General features: G+C 42.3%; 1 protein-coding gene across 2 annotated transcripts in view; it reads left to right on the top strand.

Moving 5' to 3' along the window:
- Positions 1-12,108, top strand: part of PLEKHB2 (pleckstrin homology domain containing B2) — a 68,859-nt gene extending 56,751 nt beyond the window's left edge. For both annotated transcript variants that reach the window (XM_056564570.1, XM_056564569.1), the window contains exon 8: positions 11,517-12,108. In XM_056564570.1, the coding sequence (XP_056420545.1) occupies positions 11,517-11,644 (128 nt within the window). In that variant the 3' untranslated portion in view covers positions 11,645-12,108. The remainder of the gene's footprint in view (positions 1-11,516) is intronic.
- Positions 12,109-26,861: the final 14,753 nt, after the last annotated feature.

Genomic DNA, 26,861 nt, shown 5'->3' with positions numbered 1-26,861 from the left:
TCATAAAACAGCTCATTTGGGATTACAAGTGAGATAGGTGAGATCTCTTTGATATCATGGCAATACAGTAACCTCCCCAACATGCAATGGCCCCGACATATGATCAAATCGACATACGATGGCTTCTCAGAGGCCATCGCATGTCGATGTCAGCATCGACATACGATGCTTTTATATGTCGAGGCCATCGCATTAACTGCTATCCGACAGCGCAAAATGCTTAAGCTGCTGTCGGATAGCAGTTTCAGCATCCCGGACAGGTTCACTTACCTATCCCCGCTGCTCCGGGTCCACTTCGCGATCCTCCGGTGTTTTCTGCATCTTCTCCGGGGTCCGGGCCTCGCTTTCCGGCGTCGTTATTACATCATGTGCACGCCGTCCCGGCGCAGCAACGTAATAACGTCACCAGAAAGCGAGGCCCGGACACCGGAGAAGATGCCGAAAAAGCCGGAGGATCCCGAAGAAGACACCAGAGCAGCGGGACAGCATCAGTAGCCCCTGGGACAGCATCGGAAGCAGTGAGGACCTGGTCCGGAGCGGCGGGGACAGGTGAGTATAACTTCCTATACTTTACATTGCACGAATCCCTCAACATACGATGGATTCGACAAACGATGGGTCGTTTGGAACAAATTACCATCGTATGTTGAGGGACCACTGTACTTCTCTAAATAAACATATTAAAACTGAACATGATGTGAACTAACCTCAACTCACTTATGAGCCTAATGAGTTAATCTGGGTGAACTCCAGCACCAACAGCTTGATTAGATAACCAGATGCAATGATCAAACGCCCCACTGAAAGCAAGAGGATTTATTTGAAATGAAGGCAGCTTTACAGAACCACTTCGTTGTGGATTTGCAAACCAACATGAAGCCTATCCGATGATTGTCACATTAGCGAAAATAGAATAGGTAAGCACAAAGCATACACAAGAACCTTTACATTATTCTCTAATAATGCTGCACTATAAAAGCAAAAGAAATAAAAAATAAATAAAATCTAAAATCCCAGACTGCATTTCTTTAATGCTGGAAGAAACCAAAGGTTGTGCATTTCGGTGTATGGATGGAAAGCTGTCAATTTGTGATTCAAAGGTGGCCTGGAGTGGCAGCTCATGAATTTGCTTACTACCAATTGTTCCAACTAATACACCTTGCGGTCACACCAAAAAAATATAAATTTGTGTGGTGTCGGGTGAGGGTAATGTGCAATGAACCTTTTCGTGACACCAGTGCACAGTTAGCCTATACACTGTCCGTGGTTGAGCCAGATTGTCCTGTGCCAGGCACGGGCCAATAAATACTCCGACACAAGGTTACAGATAACTGGCTTTACTGAGGCCGGATAGATGGTAAAATCTGTTACAGCTGAGATTGGTATAAAGGGAGGTGCAGGGTGAAACTTGGAAGCTTATCGGCTTGCTGGGACTTGTAGTTGATTGTGCTGTGTATGACTGACTTGCTGTATGGCAACTTTAGTGACTTGAATGACTGACTTGGATCCCCGGGACTTTAGTGCTTACCGCTAGGCTTTGACTTTCACCTAAGCACAAGGGATATTCTTTAGCAGATGAGTGGTTGCAGGATTAGACTTGAGGCCTCCTCAGAATCACCTCACAGACTCACTTCAGACTTATCCAAACTGTACCTCAGCATAAACTGAACTCTGAACTCCTACCACACTATTTAAGGGGCAGATTTGGAGACTCCCATTGGGCAGATAAGTTACATGGTTCACTTCATGCACACTCCCCTAACAACCAGGTTCCTAAGATTTAACAGGCTTAAAGCAACAGGTAAACAGAAAATGCCAATACATTAACCATAGCATAACATTATGATATATAGAGTCCTGAGTAGTGTGGGCCCAAGATGGACACTGAAGGCAACATCTGCCACACAGGATGGGCAGGATGCTGTATTCTGTGAATATTCTGTACTGGGTCACCACGTTAGTCCTTATAGCCCTTTTCACGAGGTTTAAGTTGCACTCAGCGCAGTATAACCCTGGTGACAGATTCCCTTTACTGAATGAGGTAGTTGTGTATATTTGAGAGTCCTATCAACACATGAATACGTGGCTAAATGTCACATGACCTTCACCATCAAAGGCCTTATGTAATCTGTGAAACTCATTGGTGATCCAAGGACGCGGCACTGAGAATAATATTTGTATTGTTTGCAAAACCACATTCTGCTTTGTACAATGATGTCATTGTCACATGGCCAAATATTCTGGAGAACCCAAGATTGCAGCCTGAACTGAGTGTAAAAGCACCAGCACATGTAGAATCTCTGCTTAAAGCGGTACTCCGGTGGAAAACTTTTTTTTTTTTAATCAACTGGTGCCAGAAAGTTAAACAGATTTGTAAATTACTTCTATTAAAAAAATCTTAATCCTTCCAGTACTTATTAGCTGCTTAATACTACAGAGGAAATTATTTTCTTTTTGGAACACAGTGCTCTCTGCTGACATCACAAGCACAGTGCTCTCTGCTGACATCTCTGTCCATTTTAAGAACTGTCCAGAGTAGAAGCAAATCTCCATAGCAAACATATGCTGCTCTGGACAGTTCATAAAATGGACAGATATGTCAGCAGAGAGCACTGTGATTGTGATTCAGCAGAGAGCACTGTGTTCCAAAAAGAAAATAATTTCCTCTGTAGTTTTCAGCAGCTAATAAGTACTGGAAGGATTAAGATTTTTTTTAATAGAAGTAATTTACAAATCTGTTTAACTTCCTGGCACCAGTTGATTTAAAAAAAAAAAAAAAAACTTTTCTTCCAGAGTACCCCTTTAAAGATGAGATTGTTATTACATATTTGTGCATGTATCTGAATTGGCCTCCCTATTGGTAGGTCAAGTAATACTTCCTGATATTATATAGAAACCTTTGCCCCTCTAATATAAGAGTATGTCCTCTAGTGGTAGTTTTTCTTCTTTTAACCCCGTTAACGACTACCTCTGTATATACGGCGCAGTCGTGCGGCAGGTCATCGAAGCGAGCTCAGTAGCTTGCTTCATATCCATTTGATAGCAGCCGGGACCCTTGGCTAATGTCGGACATCGGTAATCAGGCTGATGTCCAGCATCAACCCTTTAGACACTGCAGTCAAAGTTTATTGCAGTATCTAAAATGTCAAAAATCTATTAGAACACCTGCAGAAAAATGCAGTCAGCTATGGCAGGCTGGAGCAATGGAGCGCCGATAACACTGATCAATGCTATGCTATGAAACAGCATTGTTCAATGTTCACATGGTGAATAGTAAAAATTTCGATTTTTTTTTTTAATTAATAAAAAATGTGAATTAACTAATTCCCTAATAAAAGTTTGAATAATCCCCTTTTCCCATTTTGTAAATAAAAAAGTAAACAAAAGTAAACATAAACATGTGTGCGTAAATGTCTGAACTATTAAAATATAATGTTAAATAAACCTCACAGTCAATGACGTACGTATAAAAAAAATACCAAAGTCCAGAATTGCGTATTTTTGGTCACTTCATAAACCATAAAAAAATTATTAAAAAGCTATCAAAAAGTTTGAAGGTTTACTCAGCTCCCCAGCGTCCAGAACATTGAGTTCCTTAAAGCTGTGTGCGGGCTTCCGTGTTTTCACCCCCCCTTGTGACATCACGCCCCGTCATGTGACGTCACGTCCTGCCCCCTCAATGCAAGTCTATGGGAGGGGTCGTGGCGGCCATCCCGCCCACTTCCCATAGACTTTCATTGAGGGGGCAGACCATGATGTCACAAGGGGGCGGGCGTGAACACGGAAGCCCGCACACAGCGTTAAGGAGCTCAATGTTCCAGACGCTGGGGAGCGGAGTAACCCTTTAATGAAAACAAAAATGGTACCAATAAATATACAGATCACAGAGCAAAAAATAAGCCCTCATACATCACTATATATGGAAAAATAAAAAGTTATAGGGTCAGAGGAGGACAATTTTAAGCATACTGCTTTTTGTACAAAAAGTTTAATAATTTTTTTAAAGTATTAAAGTAAAACAAAACCTATACAAATTGGGTATCACTGTAATCATATGGACCCTCAGAAAAAAAACAATTTGTAATTTTTACCAAAAAGTGCACTGGAAGCCCCAGAAAGTTGCTAAATTACAGTTTTATTTTCGTTTAGCCGTGGTAAAATGAGTGATGTCACTACAAAGTACAATTGGTGGCACACAAAACATATGGGTCTATAGGTGGAAAATGTAAAGTGTTATGGCTATTAGAAGGCAAAGAGGAAAAAGCAAAGCCCTCACAAAGAAAAATTTACCTGGTCCTTAAGGGGTTAAATATACTCTCCTCCTTTACTTTGTTGATTCCTTTTATGTATATAAAGGTTTCTATCATATTCCCTCTGTCTTGTCTTTCTTCCAAGCTATACTTGTTAAAGGGGTTATCCAGTAATAGAAAAACAGAGCTAATTTCTTTCAAAAACAGCTTAATGTCTGTCCCCAGGTTGTGTATGGTATAAAACGTGGCTCCATTCACTTCAATGGAACTGAGCTGCAGAACCACACCCAACCTGGAGACAGACAGGGAGTAGTCATTAAAAGAAATTATCTCTGTTTTTTTTTATTCCTGGATAACCCCTTTAATGTCCTTTAAAGGGTACCTCTCATCAAATAAACTTTTGATATATTTTAGATTAATGAATGTTGAATAACTTTCCAATAGCATGTTAATGAAAAATATGCATCTTTCTATTGTATTTTTCCCGATCAGTCCTGTCAGCAAGCATTTCTGACTCATGCTGGAGTCCTAAACACTCAGAGCTGCCAGCCTGCTTTGTTCACAGCCAAACAGGCTGTGAACAAAGCAGGCTGGCAGCTCTGAGTGTTCTCCTTTGTGAACAAAGCAGACTGGCAGCTCGTAGTGTTTAGGACTCCAGCATGAGTCTGAAATGCTTGCTGCCAGGACTGGTAGGGAGACCCCTAGTGGTCATTTCTTCAAAGTGGAACATTAAATAGAAAGAAGCATATTTTTTAATAACATGCAATTGTAAAGTTATTCTGCATACATTAATCTATAATATATCAAAAGTTTTTTTGATGAGAGGTACCCTTTAACCCCTTAAGGACGCAGGACGTAAATGTACGTCCTGGTGAGGTGGTACTTAACGCACCAGGACGTACATTTACGTCCTAAGCATAACCGCGGGCATCGGAGCGATGCCCGTGTCATGCGCGGCTGATCCCGGCTGCTGATCGCAGCCAGGGACCCGCCGGCAATGGCCGACGCCCGCGATCTCGCGGGCGTCCGCCATTAACCCCTCAGGTGCCGGGATCAATACAGATCCCGGCATCTGCGGCAGTTCGCGATTAAAATGAACGATCGGATCGCCCGCAGCGCTGCTGCGGGGATCCGATCATTCATAACGCCGCACGGAGGTCCCCTCACCTTCCTCCGTGCGGCTCCCGGCGTCCCCTGCTCTGGTCTGTGATCGAGCAGACCAGAGCAGGAGATGACCGATAATACTGATCTGTTCTATGTCCTATACATAGAACAGATCAGTATTAGCAATCATGGTATTGCTATGAATAGTCCCCTATGGGGACTATTCAAGTGTAAAAAAAATGTAAAAAAATGTAAAAGTAAAAGTAAAAAAAAAGTGAAAAATCCCCTCCCCCAATAAAAAAGTAAAACGTCCGTTTTTTCCTATTTTACCCCCAAAAAGCGTAAAAAACATTTTTTATAGACATATTTGGTATCGCCGCGTGCGTAAATGTCCGAACTATTAAAATAAAATGTTAATGATCCCGTACGGTGAACGGCGTGAACGAAAAAAAATTTAAAAAGTCCAAAATTCCTACTTTTTTAATGCATTTTATTAAAAAAAAATTATAAAAAATGTATTAAAAGTTTTTTATATGCAAATGTGGTATAAAAAAAAAGTACAGATCATGGCGCAAAAAATGAGCCCCCATACCGCCGCTTATACGGAAAAATAAAAAAGTTATAGGTCATCAAAATAAAGGGATTATAAACGTACTAATTTGGTTAAAAAGTTTGTGATTTTTTTTAAGCGCAACAATAATATAAAAGTATATAATAATGGGTATCATTTTAATCGTATTGACCCTCAAAATAAAGAACACACGTCATTTTTACCATAAATTGTACGGCGTCAAAACGAAACCTTCCAAAATTAGCAAAATTGCGTTTTTCGTTTTAATTTCCCCACAAAAATAGTGTTTTTTGGTTGCGCCATACATTTTATGATATAATGAGTGATGTCATTACAAAGGACAACTGGTCGCGCAAAAAACAAGCCCTCATACTAGTCTGTGGATGAAAATATAAAAGAGTCATGATTTTTAGAAGGCGAGGAGGAAAAAATGAAAACGTAAAAATTAAATTGTCTGAGTCCTTAAGGCCAAAATGGGCTGAGTCCTTAACCCCTTAAGGACCGGGGGTTTTTCCGTTTTTGCATTTTCGTTTTTTGCTCCTTGCCTTTAAAAAATCATAACTCTTTCAATTTTGCACCTAAAAATCCATATGATGGCTTATTTTTTGCACCACCAATTCTACTTTGTAATGACGTCAGTCATTGTGCCCAAAAATCTACGGTGAAACGGGAAAAAAAATCATTGTGAGACAAAATTGAAAAAAAAAACGCCATTTTGTAACTTTTGGGGGCTTCCGTTTCTACGTAGTACATTTTTCGGTAAAAATGACACCTTACCTTTATTCTGTAGGTCCATATGATTAAAATGATACCCTACTTATACAGGTTTGAATTTGTCGCACTTCTGGAAAAAATCATAACTTCATGCAGAAAAATTTATATGTTTAAAATTGTCATCTTCTGAACCCTATAACTTTTTTATTTTTCCGTGTATGGGGCGGTATGAGGGCTCATTTTTTGCGCCGTGATCTGAAGTTTTTAACGGTATCATTTTTGCATTGATAGGACTTATTGATCGCTTTTTATTCATTTTTTCATGATATAAAAAGTGACCAAAAATGCACTATTTTGGACTTTGGAATTTTTTTGCGCGCACGCCATTGACCGTGTGGTTTAATTAACGATATATTTTTATAATTCGGACATTTCCGCACGCGGCGATACCATTTATGTTTATTTTTATTTTTATTTACACTGTGTTTTTTCTTTTATGGGAAAAGGGGGGTGATTCAAACTTTTAATAGGGAAGGGGTTAAATGATGTTTATTCACTTTTTTTTTGCACTTTTTTTTTGCAGTGTTATAGGTCCCATAGGGACCTATAACACTGCACACACTGATCTTTTACATTGATCACTGGTTTCTCATAAGAAACCAGTGATCAATGATTCTGCCGCATGACTGCTCATGCCTGGATCTCAGGCACTGAGCAGTCATTCGGCGATCGGACAGCGAGGAGGCAGGTAGGGGCCCTCCCGCTGTCCTGTCAGCTGTTCGGGATGCCGCGATTTCACCGCGGCTATCCCGAACAGCCCACTGAGCTAGCCGGCATGCTTTCGGTTTCACTTTAGACGCGGCGTTCAACTTTGAACGCCGCGTCTAAAGGGTTAATAGCGCGCGGCACAGCGATCAATGCCGCGCCCTATTAGCCACGGGTCCCGGCCGTTGTTAGAGGCCGGGCCCGAACCGCTATGACGCGGGGCCACGCCGTGGCCCCGCGTTATAGATCGGGAGTGGACACATGACGTTCCAGTACGTCATGTGTCCTTAAGGGGTTAAGGGGTTAAATGGGCACTGTCATTACAACAAATTTTTGCTATTGCACTCCTTATGGTAAATAAAAAAAACTTTCTAATGTACTTTGTTTAAAAAAATGTTACAATTATGTTTTATATGTTTTTTTTGTGTTTAAAAATACTGCCACTAGGTGCCATCTCTTGCACAGACTTTGGACTCCTGCTGACCTGGCAGAGACCAAAATCAGGAAATGCATTCTGGAGTGCTGAGGGGTGTGTGTACCAATCAGTGTGAAAAGGTTAACGGAAAACCCATCCATCCGCATTTTACCCTCTTTGTAGTGTGAACCTGGCCTAAGTCTGCTCAAGATAAAATGGCAGGAGATGCTACTACACCTATAAAATAGAAACCATTGAGGGGATTAATATTTTCTCACAAGCGAAACACTCTGGGGGAGATTTATCAACCCACAGCAACCAATCAGACTGTCACATAGAATGTGAGGGGGCTGTCCTCCAAAATCCTACTGACTTCATCTTTCACATCTTGAGAACCACATCAAGAAACACTGAGGAGCACAGTGTCCCAGGAGCAAATGATGGCGAATAAAGGAAATATTCTTGTCGTCACTGGGGGAAGGAACTGAGTTAAAGTAAAGAGTGAAACCTTGTCCTTAACCCCTTAAGGACCCGGGCTTTTTCCGTTTTTTTCATTTTTAATTCTTCCTCCTTAACTTTAAAAAATCATAACTCTTTAAAATTTTCACCTAAAATTCTATATGATGGCTTATTTTTTGCGTCACTAATTCTACTTTGTAATGACATTAGTCATTTTACCCCAAAATCTACAGTGAAACGGGAAAAAAAATCAATGTGCGACAAAATTGATGAAAAAACACTATTTTGTAAGTTTTGGGGGCTTCCGTTTTTACGCAGTACATTTTTCGGTAAAAATGACACCTTATCTTTATTCTGTAGGTCCATACGGTTAAAATGATACCCTACTTGTATAGGTTTGATTTTGTATCACTTCAGAAAAAAATCATGAATACAGAAAAATTTATATGTTTAAAATTGTCATCTTCTGACCCCTATAACTTTTTTATTTTTCTGTGTTCCGGGCGCTTTGAGGGCTCATTTTTTTGCACCATGATCTGAAATTACCATTTTTGTTCTGATCAGACTTTTTGATCACTTTTTATTCACTTTTTTGTGGTATAAAAAGTGATCAAAAATGCACTATTTTGGACTTTGTAATTTTTTTACGTGTACGCCATTAAATGTGCAGTTTAAAAAGCGGTATATTTTTATAATTCGGACATTTCTGCACGCGGCGATACCACATATGTTTATTATTATTTACACAGTTTTTTTTTTTATTCTTGGAAATGCCGGGTGATTCAAACTTTTATTAGGGGAAGGGATAATTCAAAGGGTTAATGATTTTTTTTACACTTTTCTTATGCAATATTATAGCTCCTATAGGGGGCTATAACATTGCATTAACTGATCTTTAACACTGATTGATGCATCTCCATAGGAATGGATCAATCAGTGTTTTCAGTGATTGCTCAAGCCTGGATCTCAGGCATTCATTCGGCGATCGGACAGCACAGGAGAAGGTAAGAAGACCTCCCCCTGTGCTACAGCTGTTTGGGATGATTATGCCGCGGCGATCCCGAACAGCTCCCTGCGCTAGCCGGGCACTTTCACTTTTGTTTTTTGCCGCGCGGCTCAGCTTTGAGTGCGCGGCTAAAGGGTTAATAGCGCGGCACCGCATTCAGTGCCGTGCGCTATTAGCGGCGGGTCCCAGCTTCACTATGACGCCGGGCCCGCCGCGATATAATTCGGGGTCGCCGTGTGACCCCGCATTATATCGCAGGACCGGGACTCATGACGTACGCGTACGTCATGGGTCCTTAAGGGGTTAAAACCTCCTCATTGCGTTAACCCCCTAAGGACCAAGCGTTTTTCTGTTTTTGCACTTTCGTTTTTTCCTCCTTTTTTTCAAAATCATAACCCTTTCAATTCCATATGAGGGCTTATTTTTTGCGCCAGCAATTCTACTTTGTAATGACATCAGTCATTTTACCGAAAAATCTACGGCAAAACGGAAAAAAACTCATTGTGCGACAAAATTGAAGAAAAAACACCATTTTGTAAATTTTGGGGGCTTCCGTTTCTACAAATTTTTCGGTAAAAATGACACTTTATCTTTATTCTGTAGGTCCATAAGTTTAAAATTATATCCTATTTATATAGGTTTGATTTTGTCATACTTTTGGAAAAAATCATAACTACATGCACGAAAATTAATGCATGAAAATTGAAGTTTTAATCAGTACCATTTTTGTTTTGATGGGACTTTTTGATTACTTTTTGTTCCTTTTTTATGGTATAAAAAGTGACCAAAAATAACCTATTTTGGAATTTTTTTGCGCGTACGCCATTGACCGTGTGGTTTAATTAATGATATATTTTTTTAGTTCAGACATTTGCGCATGCGCTGATACCACATATGTTTGTTTTTATTATGTTTATATATTTTTATATGGAATTTTGGAAAAGGGGGGTGATTTAAACTTTTAATAAGGAAGGGGTTAATGTGTGTGTTTTTGAAATTGTTTTTTATTTTTTATTTTTAACCCTTTTAGTCCCCTTAGGAGACTTTTAGGAGGAATCATTTGATTCCACATACAGATCAATGTGGTTCCATAGAACCACATTGATCTGTGTGCTCTGTGCTCAATTGATAAAGCCTGGTTCTGCCAGGCTTTATCATTCTGGGCACCAGAACCGGTACAGGAGCAGAGGTAAGCCCTCTGGCTACCTCCACAGTGGATCGCCCCCCATGATCGTGCTGCGGCGGCATCTAAAGGTGCCTTTATCCCATCCCTGGTAGTTCAGTGGGGTGGATGGCCCCCCCGCTATTAATCTAAAGGGTTCGCCACATTTCGGCTATTAACGGCGGCCCCCAGCTACAAGGATCAACTGGGGCCGGTCGGTATGACGCGGGCTCGAGTCGGGAGCCCGCGTCATACCCAGTTAACGGCACATGGACGAGTATAGATGTCCATTGTCGTGAATGGGTTAAACGAACACTTTTGCAGACAATGGAGGATCAGTGGTGCAAGTGATGACCATGGGCATAATTCTTTATTGGTTATTCATTTCAATGCTGATTTGGAGTCTCACACTATCACAAGAAAGGGGATAAGTGTCTGATTGCGGGGGGTTTGACCGCTGGGACCCTCTGCGATCTCCTCTATGGGGATGCGTAAATAGCCGGGGATTGGTACAGGAGATCGCAGGGGGTCACAGTGGTTGAATCCCCCATGATCATACACTTATCCCCTATTCTTGGATAGGGGATTAGTGTCTAAAAGGTTCCTGGACTAATTTTTTAAAGTGGTTCTCCGCCCCTAGACATCTTATCCCTCATCCAAAGGATAGGGGATAAGATGTCTAATCGCAGGGGTCCGGCCTCTAGGACCCCCGCGATCTCTTTGCAGCACCTGGCTTTTATATTCAGATCATAGTGTCTGCACAGAGATAACGGGGGGTCCCAGCAGCTGGACCCTCACGATCAGACATCTTATTCCCTATCCTTAGTATAGAGGAAAGATGTCTATGGGCAGAGTACCCCTTTAAAATGCTACTACCTGGAAGTTTATAATCCTCTGATTTAATTTCCCGGCTAGACTAAAATGAGTTGAAGTTTCCTACTTCTGACACCCTGCACGCCATTTTTATTCCCCCACGTTGGGGGAGAATTATCAAAACTTGTGGGCACCTGCCTCTAATGTTCTCTGCGCATGTTTTAATAAATCCCCCATTTTCTATGTTTTCCCCCCAGGACCAGGAACTACTAACCACATCATCATCAGAGAGAGATACTACGACAATGACGGAGACATGGCTATGGGAATGTTGGCTGGAGCAGCTACAGGGATGGCTCTCGGGTCCCTCTTCTGGGGATTTTAGATACAATATTCATCTCAAAACTTTAATTTATTGAATTTTACAATTGTATTGCTTGCTAATCTAGGTGTTTAGACAGAAAGACTAATGTACTAGCGCTGGTAATAATATGTTGTGACAGCTTTACAAATGATCAATATTCAGGCAGACAATGCGGTAGAATTACAGGAAGGGATTGTTTTGTATCATGGAGATCATTGTAGCTTGTATTGTGACTTATTGCTTTATAAATGATACTTTTATTACTTCAGGCACAGTAGATTGAAAGGCTAAAATTAGGTCCCTCCTATCTAGAACGTCAGATGAATATATAGCAATGATGACTTACCCGGATTTTTCGTCATATAAGACGCTCCGGCATATAAGACGCACCCAATTTTAGAGGATAAAAATCCAGAAAATAAAGATTCTGAACCAAATACAATGTAAAGTATAGGACAGTGATCTTCAACCTGCGGACCTTCAGATGTTGCAAAACTACAACTCCCAGCATGCCCGGACAGCCGTTGGCTGTCCGGGCATGCTGGGAGTTGTAGTTTTGCAACATCTGGAGGTCCGCAGGTTGAATACCACTGGTATAGGAGGTAGTACTCACGTGTCCCCGCCACTCCGGACCCGTCACCGCTGCCCTGGATGTTGCCCTCCATCGCTATCGCCGCATCCCCAGGGTGTCCCCATCGCTCCGGAATGTCTCTGCTGCCCGGTATCCTCGCTCTCTGTCGCCGCCATCATGTTGTTACGCATGCCGCTCCTATTGGATGACGGGGGTGGCGTGCGCAACGAAGTGATGACGACGAAGGAGAGCGCCGGCCATGCAGGGGATTCCGGCACGGAGCAGACACTGAGGAGGCAGGTAAGGTCCCTCCCAGTGTCCCGTAATCTTTTCGGGACACCGCGATTTCGCGGTCCCGAAGAGCCCGACTGAGCAGCCGGGTTAGTGTCGCTTCAGATGCAGCGGTCAGCTTTGATCGCCGCATCTGAAGGGTTAATACAGGGCATCACTGCATGGTGATGTCCTGTTTTAGCCGCGGGTCCCGGCCGTTGATGGCCGCAGGGACCGCCGCGATAGGACAGGGTTTGAATGTGTATTTGCCATATAAGACGCACCAACTTTCCCCCCCCCCCACCCCTCAGTTTTGGGGAAGAAAAAGTGCGTCTCATATGGCGAAAAATACGGTACCCTTATTATTCTGTGTATAGTACTAGGAGGACAATACACATACCCTGACTTCTATACTCACAACCATGCCTCCCAAATGTTTGCACAGTCAGAGAGGGTCACTACTGGTTCCTTTATTGAATTATTCTTTTTTTTTTTTTTTTTTTTCTGGGATATCTACAAATTTTTATTAATTTTAATACAAATATTAGTCCAAATTCACCCCAAAAAATCGTTTTTCTTTTTTCTTATCCAAATTGCTTTAAATGGTTCTGGGGTAATAAAGTAAGTGTGTTAATACACATCTATTTTTAAGGTCTACAAGAGGGACGTTTGGGAGCAGTGGCAGAACTTTTAATACTGGGCCCCAATGCAAAAATCTCAGGCTGCTTTAATCTACTCCTAAAGTAAAGAGACAGCTCCCCCTGACAGCTATGGTCACAAACATGTAAGAAAACACAGCCATGTCATCTGCAGTCTCTACCGTCTGTGGGGTATGGATTCAAGTACTACTATAGAATAAAATATATATTTAACCCTTCATGTATCTAGTCCAGGGGCCATAATATATTTAATAATAGAGAAATGCTTAATCCTATAAGTATGAAAACAATCTGTTATTCCTTTACTTTCTCCTCTGTTAATTCCCCCAACTCATCTCCATCTCCGATCCCTTTCCTAGTATCTTTTCTCACCTGTCTTCCAACAAAAACAGCCCCTACTTAAAGCCTCCAGCCATTTGCCCCACTAATTACTGCCTCTGGCCATACCCCCACTAAGCCCCCTCACCCCCTATTCTTGAGAACTCTAGTTCCTCCCTTATGTTTCCTTACATCTTACATTACATTACATCTTGGCTATTTCTACTCACAGACTACTATAAATAGGTAAAAAATGCACAATGTGGTCATTTACAGGTAACAGGAATATATTGTGCTTCATGTATAGACATGGGGGGGGGGGGGGGGGGGGGGGGTAGAATGCAGATTAGAGGGGTCGCCTCATCAGAGCTGATCCCATCCAGAATGTGAGCATTTTTAGAAGCCTGTCTTGCATAGAAATGATCACATATTATGCTTTTCTTGCTTGGCTCCATATTATGATATTACATTCAATAAATACCATTCACTGTATACTGCCTCTGAGTATATTTAATTATATATATATATATTGCTTTGACATGAATTATTGTTTGTGTAACGTACAAACCATCTAAATTTGTCTTGGAACACGTTATCAATATTGCCTACACCTAAATTTTGGCGCCATTTGTGCCAAAAAAGGGCATGGCTTCATTCAAAAGAAGCATGGTTTCTATATGCCAAAGATGCATTTATGGTGTAAAATTAAGTCTAAAATTGGTGTAAATGTAAACTAGACAGTTTCAAGTTGTGTAAGAGTTATAAAGCAGTCTGAGCCTGATTCATATTGGACTGTGTCTTATTATCACCTCCTAGGAAAATAATCATGTATCAGTACAGTTTTTTTTATTATTTTCCGTAATCCAGGAGAATTCAGTTTAGCCAGTATCCAATAATCCCGAAATTCTGATATAACAGCAGTTTTCTCCAGCACATATGTGGTGTCTACGGGAGTGATGAGTGAGCAACCCAGCGTTCCTCCATGACCTCCACAATATTCTGTTCTAAGGTAGCTGTTCCCTTACACAAAGCCGAGGAGTGAGACTTCTGACAGCCAGGGTTTGGATGCACTGTAACTTTACTTAAAGGGGTACTCCGCCCCTAGACATCGTATCCCCTATACAAAGGATGTCCCACCGCTGGGGACCCCCATGAGCTCGACTGCAGCACCCCAGACATCCAGACTGGCAATGCGGGTGGAGGCTTGTGAAATCATGTTCACACCCCGCTCGTGACGTCACGGCTATGCCCCTTCAATGCAAGTCTATGGGAAAGGGTGTTACGGTAGTCATACCCCCTCCCATAGACTTGCATTAAGGGAGCGTGGCTGAGATGTCACAAGCTGGGCGCAACCCTGATATCACGAGCCACCGGCGCTGTCCCCGATGCTCTAAACGAACACCGGGTGCAGGAGGGGGATTGCGGGGGTCCCCAGCGGCGGGACCACAGCGATCAGACATATTATCATCTATCCTTTGGATAGGGGATAAGATGTCTAGGGGTGGAGTACCCCTTTAACTACTGATGCAATTCAGTACAGCCCATATACTTGAATATAGCTTAGAAAAGTACAACTCTAGACTCGAGAAACAGAATCTAGTCACTTTCCATTTCAGTTGATGCAACTTTCACAGACTATGAGGGACATTTATCAATAATGGTGTAGCAAAGTGTGATTTTATGTATGTTTTTTTGCGACAAATGGTGCGTTTTTGCGCCAGATTTATCATTTGTTGCAAACCACTTGTTAAATTTGGCGCAATTGATGCACCTATAAAATGCGCAGAAGGTAAACCTAACACAGGTAGTTCCTTTTTCTACCTTAAAGGGGTACTCCGCCCCTAGACATCTTATCCAAAAGATAGGGTATAAGATGTCAGTACGCCGCGGTCCCGCTGCTGGGGAGCCCCGGGATCCCCGCTGCAGCACCCCGCTATCATTACAACACAGAGCGAGTTCGCTCTGCACGTAATGACGGGCAATACAGGGGCCGGAGCATCGTTACGTCATGGCTCCGCCCCTCGTGACATCACGGCCCACCCCTTTCAATACAAGTCTATGGGAGGAGGTGTGGCGGTCGTCACGCCCCCTGCCATAGACTTGCATTAAGGGGACGGGCCGCGATGTCACGAGGGGCGGAGCCATGACGTCACGCTGCTCCGGCCCCTGTATCGCCCGTCATTACGCACAGAGAGAACTCGCTCTGTGCTGTAATGATAGCGCAGTGCCACAGCGGGGATCCCGGGGCTCCCCAGCAGCGGGACCGCGGCGATCTGACATCTTATCCCCTATCCTTTGGATAGGGGATAAGATGTCTAGGGGCGGAGTACCCCTTTAAAATTCTGTTCCTAGGCTTGATAATGTTTTAGTTCAGCCATGGCTAAATGTTGCTTTTTCAACTAGCTAGCTTCACAAACTTAAATCTAACCCAGTTAGTTCCTTTTTCCAACTGTTCCAAAAATCTGTTCCTATGGTTGATAAATGTTTGACTGGGATAAATGTTTCTTTTTACCTTCGCTAAACATCATTTTTTTGGGTTTTTTGCTTTGTGGTCCTTTTAAACAAGCTCTTTTCTTTTTTTCTTTACATGGGTTAAGGTTTTTGTTTTGTTTGTGAACTTGAAACAGCCACGTACTAAGACATTGGTAAGCCACTTTGTTTGGCCTGTGTTCTACCTTGTAATGTTGTTTAGCTACTTTCTGTGTCACTTTTTTCTTCGTGTAAGTTTGTGACCTAATGGGCATGATTGCGCCCGAAAATGCGCCAAAACAAAAGTCACAAATGATGAATTTCATACCAAGGCATGATTGTAACTGAAATCACGACTAACAAAGTGAAATCAGTGATTTTGTTCTAAACCATTTGGTGCAAACATTTGGAGCAAAAAATTACATAAAGGAAAAATTGCGACAAATCACAGACAAAAAAAATAGGGTAAAAAGCTTCATACATACCCCCCAATGCTTTTTAGCAGAAATATGACCTTGGTGCTTTTGCACATGAACTTGAATGTGTCTAATGTCAGTGTAGACAACTTTCTCATGTACTAGGTTTATGTTCTAGTTAATCGAGCTAACTAACCAGAATCCTCACAGGGGTAAATTGTGGCTAAAGAGACTCCACTCTGCTTACTTCTGTTGCAGACTGTGATTTGACACTCTACATCTAGGTGAAGTTCCCCAGACTTAACAGATGGGCACTGGTTTGACCAGAGGCAAAACGGGATCCAGTGTGAAGAATACATAAATTATTATTTTTTATTTTTTTTAAATCTGTAAAAAAAATTTCAAATATAATACCATGCAAAACAGAACATATGTTCTTCTAAAGCCCCTTTCACACTACCGTTATGACATGGTAGTGTGACGGGCGTCGGGACCTCCAAGGAGAATAGCGGGAGAAAAATACTGCTTGCACCGTTCTCCCACTATTCTCGCTGAAAAACAGCAGCACCCAATGGACCCCATTGACTATAATGAGGTCCATCGGGACCCGCTGTTGCCCATTGCGCCTCGTCAAAATGACGGCCGGCAAACTCCCCCCCCCCCCCCAAAAAAAGAGAGTTTGACGGGCGTTCTTGACTGGGCACAACGGTGGTGTGAATGTAGCCAACAAAGGTTATTATCATTTTAACAACCCATTTGACCCACTTACCATCCCTCCCGATCGACAGGTCACAAGCTTTTTAAATGACCGTAATGCTTTACGAAAGTTAGTAAACTCCCCTTATCTTGTCTACCATTTTCCCCCTCTACTGGAACACATACGGAGGCTTCTTTCACTAATTTTAATTTTTCTTCCAGATTTCTCTGCCAGGACAAACTTTTTCTTCTTTTATTTAATAATACTAAACAACTCACCCCTAATATATGCTTTAGTCAATAGCGGAGAGTGATCTAAGACTCTGTGGCTTAAATACTTAATAAGCGAAACTCTATGCTCCATCCCCCTGAGCCTAACACAATGTCAACCCTTGACAGTACTAGACAAGATTTAATAAAACATGAATATCTTTTCTCAACTGGGTTTCTCAATCTCCATATATCTGCCGACTGTTCTATCTGTCCGGAACCTGTCAATATCCGCGTCCATAACTCAGTGGAGGTCATCTACTACCAGTACACGATATGCAGCCCTATCTTAAAAAAAAAATGGTACATTCTTCCACAAACAGTGGATGTAAATGGAGGCGGGTTACATACTAAAATGAGGGTGGGTTAAATGCTAATATGAATATACCATCCTCTAGTTTAACGTAAAAAAAATATATATCTCCCTCCCAAATCAATTTTTTCTCCTATCTGTTCCCATTTTACTCTTTTGTAAATCAAAACTGTAACACCTCTAGAAATGGAGGAATTAAATGAACGGTTCTGATTTTTATACATCACATGTGATGTATTTTTAATAAGGTGTATCCCTAACAGACACACTATACATGGAAGAACAATCTTCAAACATCTCATAACAGTTACCCTTTTAATTCTTGCACCTAACCCCCTGATATTCCATATTGCCATCCCCTGTTCTGGAACATGCCTCTGAGCTAGCTTTATTTTTAAGGGGAAAAAACAAAAATAAAAAAACATACAGAACAATGGCCCAGATTTATTAATGAATGTCTACAGTAGAGCTATTTTCCCACGTTTATTTGGGTGGTGAGTTTGACTTCTTATTTATCTTATTTATCATGAAGGTGCAGCAGGATGATGAATTTTGCGCAGCTCTGCTGTGGTGGGAAAAGCTCTACCACATACACTTTATCTAGACGCTTGTGAGGGAGGGAAGTAGACACTTTCCCGGGTCCTGAATTTGGCAGGTTAGGTGTTTTTACTTTCACAGAGCTGCGGGGACATTTTTACTTGCATTTTAGACGCTACAATCAAATTTGATTGCGGTGTCTAAGGGGTTAAAGCCGGGCATCACCGTGATCGGTGATGTATGGCATTAGAGATGGGGGAGATAGCCACCAGGACCACCCAGCTATGACCCGCGCTCAGCTCCTGAGCGCATGTCATAGAAGGGGAGTGGGACGCTGTTGTCCACAAGAGGTTAAAGGTTGAATTTCGGAAGGTAGAAGTGATTATCACGCCTACTGGTAGGTGGTGTAGCTTTACGCCTAAAAAAGTACCTTTACGCACAAAATAGCGACTTTTGACAAAAGTCGCAAATGATAAATACGTGACCACTGCATGGTCAATAAGAAAAAGTTCTATGGGTAGGCAAAACGAGTGAAACTGTCTATATCAAAAGGCGCATAAAAGTCGCAAAATATTCTGCTTGCGCCTCAACTGCGCCAAAACATAGACAAAAAAAAATGCTCTAAAAGCAATGATAAATCTCCCCCAATGTCTCTATCCTTATAGCTGAGGAGTGTGATCATAATTCTGGGGTTTTTCGAGGGTCTTTCCTTACCGTCTCGATAAGCCAATCCTGTATAAAAGAGACTGAGTCCCCTTTTCAAAACCTTCCATCATCCCCACGATTCTTAAAGGGGTACTCCACCCCTAGACATCTTATCCCCTATTCAAAGGGGGTCCTCTATCCAAAAGGGGAGCCCGTGATCTCCCTGCTGCACCTGGCATTCGTTTAGCATGTCGGGTGCAGCGCTGGAGGCTCGTGACATCACAACCACGCCCCCTCAATGCAAGTGTATGGCAGGGGCATGACGGCTGCCACGCCGCCTCCCATAGAATTGCATTGAGGGGGCATGGCCATAATGTCACAAGCAGGCTTGACTGTGACGTCATGAGCCTCTGCCCCGCATCGACCATCACCTGGCACGGAGCGAAGTTCGCTCCGTGCACCGGATGTCTGTGGTGCAGCTGATATCGTGGGGATCCCCGATGACGGGACCCCCACGATCAGACATCTTATCCTCTATACTTTGGAGTAACCCTTTAAGTTGCAACGTTCCTGATCTGTCTTCTGGATCCGTAACTTTATTTTGTAACCAAATTCTGATTTCTCTTGAATATTGCAGTCTAGAGAGAGAGATATAGGCCTGCAGCAGTTTCTCTATGTATAGACTACACAGCCATGTCAGCACAACCTCTCCAGGGACCTCTACACGCACAGCAGCAGTAACTGGGCTGTTATCCTGGGATGTTTCCTGATGCTGCCTCACTCTTTCACACAGGCAACTATACTTAGCGTCTGTGCGGACTATTCCCCTGATGGCAGCAGAACTTCTCTACTGTACAGACTTCAGTCTGTCTAACTACTGCACTTAGTCTGGCGTTTAATCCTCTACTGCACCTCTATAACTGCGGTAGCTCAGGCACCTCTGGGATAACACCACTGACCAAATCCTCCATGGCTGCAAAGGAATACACTGGACTGTGTTAAACAACTCTCAGGGATTACAGGATACCTAATACTAACATGTACACCTTGCTCTGGCCCAGGCAGAACTGAACTAGAGAGATGAGGAACCACCTCTTTTCCCAGGCTAGGGGGGCTGGTGGAGTTGGCACAACTCCTGCTTTTATTGGCTAGGAGTCTGACATGACTAGATTCTTGCTTTTGCTGTACAAAAATGCAATGCAATCTGAGACAAGGGTTTTTGCAAGAGTTAATCCTTTGCACTCTGGAGAACTTTGCATGATGGAGTGAAGTGTTTGCATGTTAAGACAGAAAATCTAGAAAGACGTATATGCAATATAGAAAACAAAGTTACTTAGGTCTTTAGCACTTGAAATACAACTTACTGTCCTGCAAACCTTATAATACTTCAGCCCCCTGACTTGTATGATGAGTAGCAGCTGGGACAGCTCGCACTGGGCCACTACATTACATATAATGCATGATAATCTGTGATCTGACAAAGCCACAAGACTAAGTAAAATATAACAGACTTACAGGTATCTAATTATATCTATTTTTATATGTTTCAATGATCATTCAGTACTTCTGAATCCCCCTGGGGGTGGCTGCTGATAGCCAGAACTTTATTGTTAGAAGAAGCTACGGACACTTCAGCACATATTTTTTTGTATATTGAGTGGTTTCCTGAATGCAAAATAATACAAATTCATAAATAATCTCAAACCGAAATTTCCTACCATTTAGCTGCTACTTAGGATAGGATAGGATTTAATAAGTAAAAAAAAAAGCATTTTAAAGGTGTCCTCAGCCTTCAAATCAACTGGTGCCACAAAGTTAAACAGATTTTAAAATCTTAATCCTTCCAGAACTTATCGGCTGCTGTATACTACAGAGGAAGTTGTGTAGTTCTTTCCAGTCTGACCACAGTGCTCTCTGCTGATACCTCTGTCCATGCCAGGAACTGTCCAGGCAGAAGAGGTTTGCTATGGGGATTTGCTCCTACACTGGACAGTTCCTGACATGGACAGAGGTGTCAGCAGAGAGCACTGTGGTCAAACTGGAAAGAAATTCACAACTTCCTCTGTAGTATACAGCAGCTCTGGCAGGATTAAGATTTTTTTTATAGAAGTAATTTACAAATCTGTTTCACTTTCTAGAACCAGTTGATTTGAAAAGAATTGTTTTACACCGAAGTGCCCCTTTAACTTTAGAACAGTTATATTTTTGTCTGGTCTGAGATCTAATTCATTTCAGGGTTGATTCATGTGACTGACTTAACTTTAGGGGTCTGGCCTGGGGTCTGATTGATTTAAAAAGGTTGTTGAGCAATTCATGTTACAGGCTGTCTGTTAAAATAAAAAATAAAAAAACCTGTACTTACCTCACACGCTTCTCCGCAGCCTCCGTTATCATGGCGCATGGTCTCCGCTGAACTTCACTTCCTGGTACTGGGGGATGAACATGTCACATTACCTCTCAGTCCATCACTGGTCTGTGCGGGACACTCCTGCGGCTAGTGATTGGCTGAGCGGCAATGTGTTATGCCAACTCCAGCATCAGGAAGTAAGGTTTAGCAGAGATTGGGCGCCTGATAACATAGACTTTTAAGAGGGTTATAAAAAACAACAGCTTTTTGCTGAACAACCCCTTTTAAAGGGACTGGTCTGGGTCTAAATGTTAGGATCTGGTTTGGGGTCTTATTAATATTAGGGTTCACATTTTATATTAGTGGAGTAAATACGTTTTTGGGTCTTAATAAGGATGCATTCACACTGTGGAATCCGTCTGGCGGCCGCCGACGAAAGTACTTCGGCGCTAGGGCCGCGGGGCACTGAGCCGTCACCATAGACACTATGCAATGCTCGCGGAATCTGCGCAAAGAATGAACATGTTCTCTCTTTGCGCGGAACAATTTCAGTGGGGGAATTGTCCGCCGCTGAAATTCCGCAGTGAGAACGGGTCTCCCGGAGACCCATTCACACTAATGTTAAGTTCACACCGTGGGAATTCTGTAGTGTGAACGTACCCTAAGAATACAGGTCGGAATCTTTGGTGGGTTTTCTCATAAAAAAGAAATTAATAGTTATAGGTAAATAGGCCTGAAATGGTTACAGATATTCAGATTCATACCCTTATATTAGGCAATCTAATCTCTATTGTGGCTGTATGTTGAGATCGGATTGCTAACATATTTTATGCATCATATACATCCTAGTTTAAAGGGGTACTCCGGTGGAAAGAAAATGCTTTCAAATAAACTGGTTCCAGAAAGTCATACAGATTTGTAAATTACTTCTATTTAAAAATCTTAATCCTTCCAGTACTTATCAGCTGCTCTATAATACAGAGGAAGTTCTTTTCTTTTTGAATTTCTTTTCTGTCTGACCACAGTGCTCTCTGCTGACACTTCTGTCCATGTCAGGAACTGTCCAGAGTAGGAGCAAATCCCCATAGCAAATCTATCCTGCTCCAGACAGTTCCTGGCATGGACAGAGGTATCAGCAGAGAGCACTGTGATCAGACTGGAAAGAACTACACAACTTCAGTAGTATGAGGGTTTTTTGCCTTCCTCTGGATCAACTCAGTAGGGACTCATTAGGGTTATAGGTTGAACTTGATGGATTCTGGTCTTTTTTCAACCTCATGAACTATGTTACTGTGTAACTTCCTCTGGAGCATAGAGCAGCTGATAAGTAATGGAAGGATTAAGCATTTTATATAGAAGTAATTTACAAATCTGTTTAACTTTCTGCCACTAGTTGATTAGAAAACATTTGTTTTCCAATGGAGTACCCCTTTAAGTAAAAAAAAAAAAAAAGTATAGGATTCATTCATTTCACTTGTTTAGAAGTTTAATAAGGGTTTGACATGTTAAAGTATCCCTGTAGGACGCATTAAAGGGTTACTCTGCTCCCCAGCATCCGGAACTCAGTGTGCCGAACGCTGGGTGCGGGCTTCCGTGTTCACGCATGCCCCAATCCCATATACTTTCATTGAGGGGGTGGGGCGTGACGTCACAAGGGAGTGGGCATGAACATGGAAGCCCGCACCCAGCGGTCGGAACATTGAGTTCCGGACGCTGGGGAGCAGAGTATCCTTTTAAGGTCAGTGTCTAGGAACCACCATCCTAGTAAGTGAACTCTTTCCACTTTTTTTAAACCCACTTATCACTGATGTATTATAGAGGTTCTGTTTATAATGACAGCATAATGGTGAGGTCCCTGCATTATCTTTAAGTTACCACAAGGTGGCAGGCATAAGTACATATTACAAAACCAGTACTGCTTTGAAACCTCATGCAGAGATCAGAGTAAATATTCCCTGTGTTCACAAATATATATATATATATGTGTAGATGTCTATATATATCTATGTCACCCTCTTCCTAAAATGTTATCTAATCTTTATTTGTTAAGCTAGATAACTTTTGATCTTGTCACGTAAAGTAAGATCATCTGATAAAGAGAACATGATCGTTTAACAGTTTTCCTAGAATGATTTTTTTTTTCATGGTATAAAAAAATTCATGGTATATGCTAAAATGTCTGACTCTCATCCACTTTGCTTGTACTGTAAATGCTGCAGATTTTCTGCACTCAGATTCCATGCGGAAAATCTGCAGTATTTCAGACACGTGTAGCTTTCTATTTGAGGGTAACATCCTAAAACTCTCTGACTGGATTTCTCCTCCTTTTATCTTGGTATTGTTGTGGACCCTCTAGAGAAGAGTCCTGTAGTATGGCCCGCCCATGAGGAACAGGGATAAGAACTACCTGTGCTGGGGCACCCCTTTTACATGGGCCTCATGGCAGCTACATGGTCTGCCTCTATGGTCTCTAAACTGTGGACCTCTGGATGTTGCAAAACTACAACTTCCAGCATGCCCGGACAGCCAATGGCTGTTCGGGCATGCTGGGAGTTGTAGTCTTGCAACCACTGGAGACCACTGCTTTATGGTATATATTCTTTTGCATACTGTCATACCATATTTATGACTCTATTCAATGGAAGATATCACTGCCTATGCCTAGGTCCATATTAAAGCATACCTGTCAGATCAACCCCTTCCCCCCCTCAAAAAAAAAAAACAACTGTTATATGTTGCTCAGTACCTCATCCTGATCATGCACATCTAATTTTTATGTGTCTATGACCTATATTTATCTCAGAATTACCTTTATTTACTTGTAGTTATTGCTCAGTGAGGTTTCTGTCCATGCAGAGGCATGGGGCATATCCCTCTCTTCTCCTCACTGTGTTGACTCCTCCCCCTCCCTCGCTCTGCTCTGACTCACATAGTGCTCTGGACCTGCCTGCAGCCCTGTCAATCACATGGTGTCCATGACGTGTTGATGACCACTGGACACTGCAGGACTGGTATGTGTCCCAGGAGGCAGGGGGACCCCTAGTGGCCAGTTTTTTGACTGGCTTTTTCCAGAATGAAATACTGAAGATTTTCTGATGAAAGAAATTGCAGAACATATTGTTTTTTCATGCTTTATAACAGATCAAAAGTTATTGTAACTGGCAGTGCCCATTTAAGCATTTGTATTCACTCCTCTATATAGATGTCTCATCTATTACAGCTCACTAGCTCCTTTTCTTCTCCATATTCTCTGCATTATGCTTAGTCACATAGGGGATAACCTGTATAATTAAAATTGTAAAGTATTGATCAGAGCATGGTCTATTGACAGGGAATACTATACAGGATATTAAATCTTAGTTGACCTAAGTACTGGATATATAGAAACATCAATAACCACAAAGGTCAGCATTATTGGATCCTAATGAAAGGAACTGATAATCCGCACTGTGTAAACCTAAAGGTTGGTAGAATAATCCTTTGATGATGTAGCCCCTTCCCGTTTATCCCTACAAGATGTAAAAGCAACGAGAGCATATCAAGTCTTACCAAATAAATAATGTCATTTTATCCATAACGTAAGGGTGGTCAACCTGAATGTTTCATCTTCCTGGAGGACATTCAGAAATCTATATACTCAATATACTTGTGATGCTCAAATACTGTTTACCTTCCTGTATCCTGTTGCACCATTCCTGAAAAAATGTGACAAATATGAATATGCAAATGCTGGTCTTAGAGCATGGGTGGTGAAATGATTGTCTTTCCTCTTCCATATTATGGCCGCAATAGTGACTATTGAAACATTTAGAAGCTTAGAAATGTTCCCGTAAGCAATGCCATTGTTAGGTTTTGTAGAATGTTATGGTGTGCTTCTTTTTCTTGTTGACTTATGTGTCTTCTTGTGTGACACATTGGCAATGAGACCTTCTTGCAGCCATGGGACTAAACCAGCTGATATTAATTTGCACTGACAAGGGGCTGGATTGCTTTTTAATTACCGATAGATTATAGCTGTTGTCTTGGCTTTCCATGCCTTTTTACACTTCCCATTCTTTATGTGTTCAGTACTTTTTCCCTGTGTCATTTCACATTATTTAACTTTTAATCATAATTTCTGAGCTTGATTTGGTCTTTTAGTATGTATGGATTACTTGGTTTCCATAGAATGTGTTGGCAGATAAGAACCATTTAGTCCATATCCTGTCCTCATATCCCGTCCTCATATCTCGACCTCATATCCCGTCCTCATATCCCGACCTCCTATCCCGACCTCCTATCCCGACCTCCCGTCCTCCTATCTCGACCTCATATCCCCCCCTCCTATCTCAACCTCATATCCCATCCTCACATCTCGACCTACTATCCCGACCCCACATGCCGTACTCCTATCTCGACCTCATATTGTGACCTCTTATCTTGTTCTCATATCCCATCCTCACATACCGTCCTCATATCCCGTCCTCCTATCTCGACCTCCTATCCCGACCTCATATCCTGTACTCATATCCCGACCTCACATCCCAACCTCATGTCCGGTCCTCATATCCCAACCTCATGTCCCGTCCTCATATCCCGTCCTCATATTCCGACCTCATATCCCTTCCTCATATGCTGTTGTCATATCCTGTCCTCATATCCCGACCTCATATCCCGTCCTCATATGCTGTTGCATATGTAAACTAGCTGAGTACCCAGCGTTGCCCAGTTTTTCCTTCCTAATCCTTGTTGGGGAGGAAAATCAACAAAGGAGGAAGCTTTTGACTTCATATCCCATCCTCATATATTGTTGCCATATCCCAACCCCATATCCCGTCCTCATGTCTCAACCTCATATCCCGTCCTCATATCCCGACCTCATATCCCGTCCTTATATCCCATCCTCATATCATGACCTCCTATCCCGACCTACTATTTCAATCTCATATCCCGTCCTCATATCTCGACCTCCTATCCCGTCCTCCTATCTCGTCCTCATATCTTGACCTCCTATCCCGTCCTCCTATCTCGACCTCACATCTCGACCTCATATCTCGACCTCCTATCCTGACCTCATATCCCGTCGTCATATCTCGACCTTATATCCCGTCCTCATATCCCAACCTCCTATCCCGTCCTCCTATCTCGACCTCATATCCCGTCCTCCTATCTCGACCTCATATCCCGTCCTCATATCTCAACATCATATCCCATTCTCATATCCCGTTCTCCTATCTTGACTTCCTATCCCGTCCTCATATCTCGTCCTCATATCCCGTCCTCATATCTCGTCCTCATATCCCGTCCTCATATCCCGACCTCATATCCAGTCCTTATATCCCATCCTCATATCTCGACATCCTATCCCGTCCTCATATCTTGACCTCCTATCCCGACCTCCTATCTCGACCTCATGTCCCGACCTCTTATCCCGACCTCATATCCCATCCTAATATCTCGACCTCATATCCCATCCTCATATCCCGACCTCCTATCCCGTTCTCCTATCTCGACCTCATATCCCGTCCTCCTATCTCGACCTCATATCCCATTCTCATATCTCGACCTCATATCCCGACCTGCTATCCCGACCCCACATGCCGTACTCCTATCTCGACCTCATATTGCGACCTCTTATCTTGTCCTCATATCCCATCCTCACATACTGTCCTCATATCCCGTCCTCCTATCTTGACCTCCTATCCCAACCTCATATCCCGTCCTCATATCCTGACCTCATATTCTGTC

Source organism: Hyla sarda, chromosome 3 (genome assembly GCF_029499605.1).
Source record: "Hyla sarda isolate aHylSar1 chromosome 3, aHylSar1.hap1, whole genome shotgun sequence".
In the NCBI taxonomy this organism is placed as follows: Eukaryota; Metazoa; Chordata; class Amphibia; order Anura; family Hylidae; genus Hyla; species Hyla sarda.
This window is presented reverse-complemented; position numbering and strand designations above follow the sequence as displayed.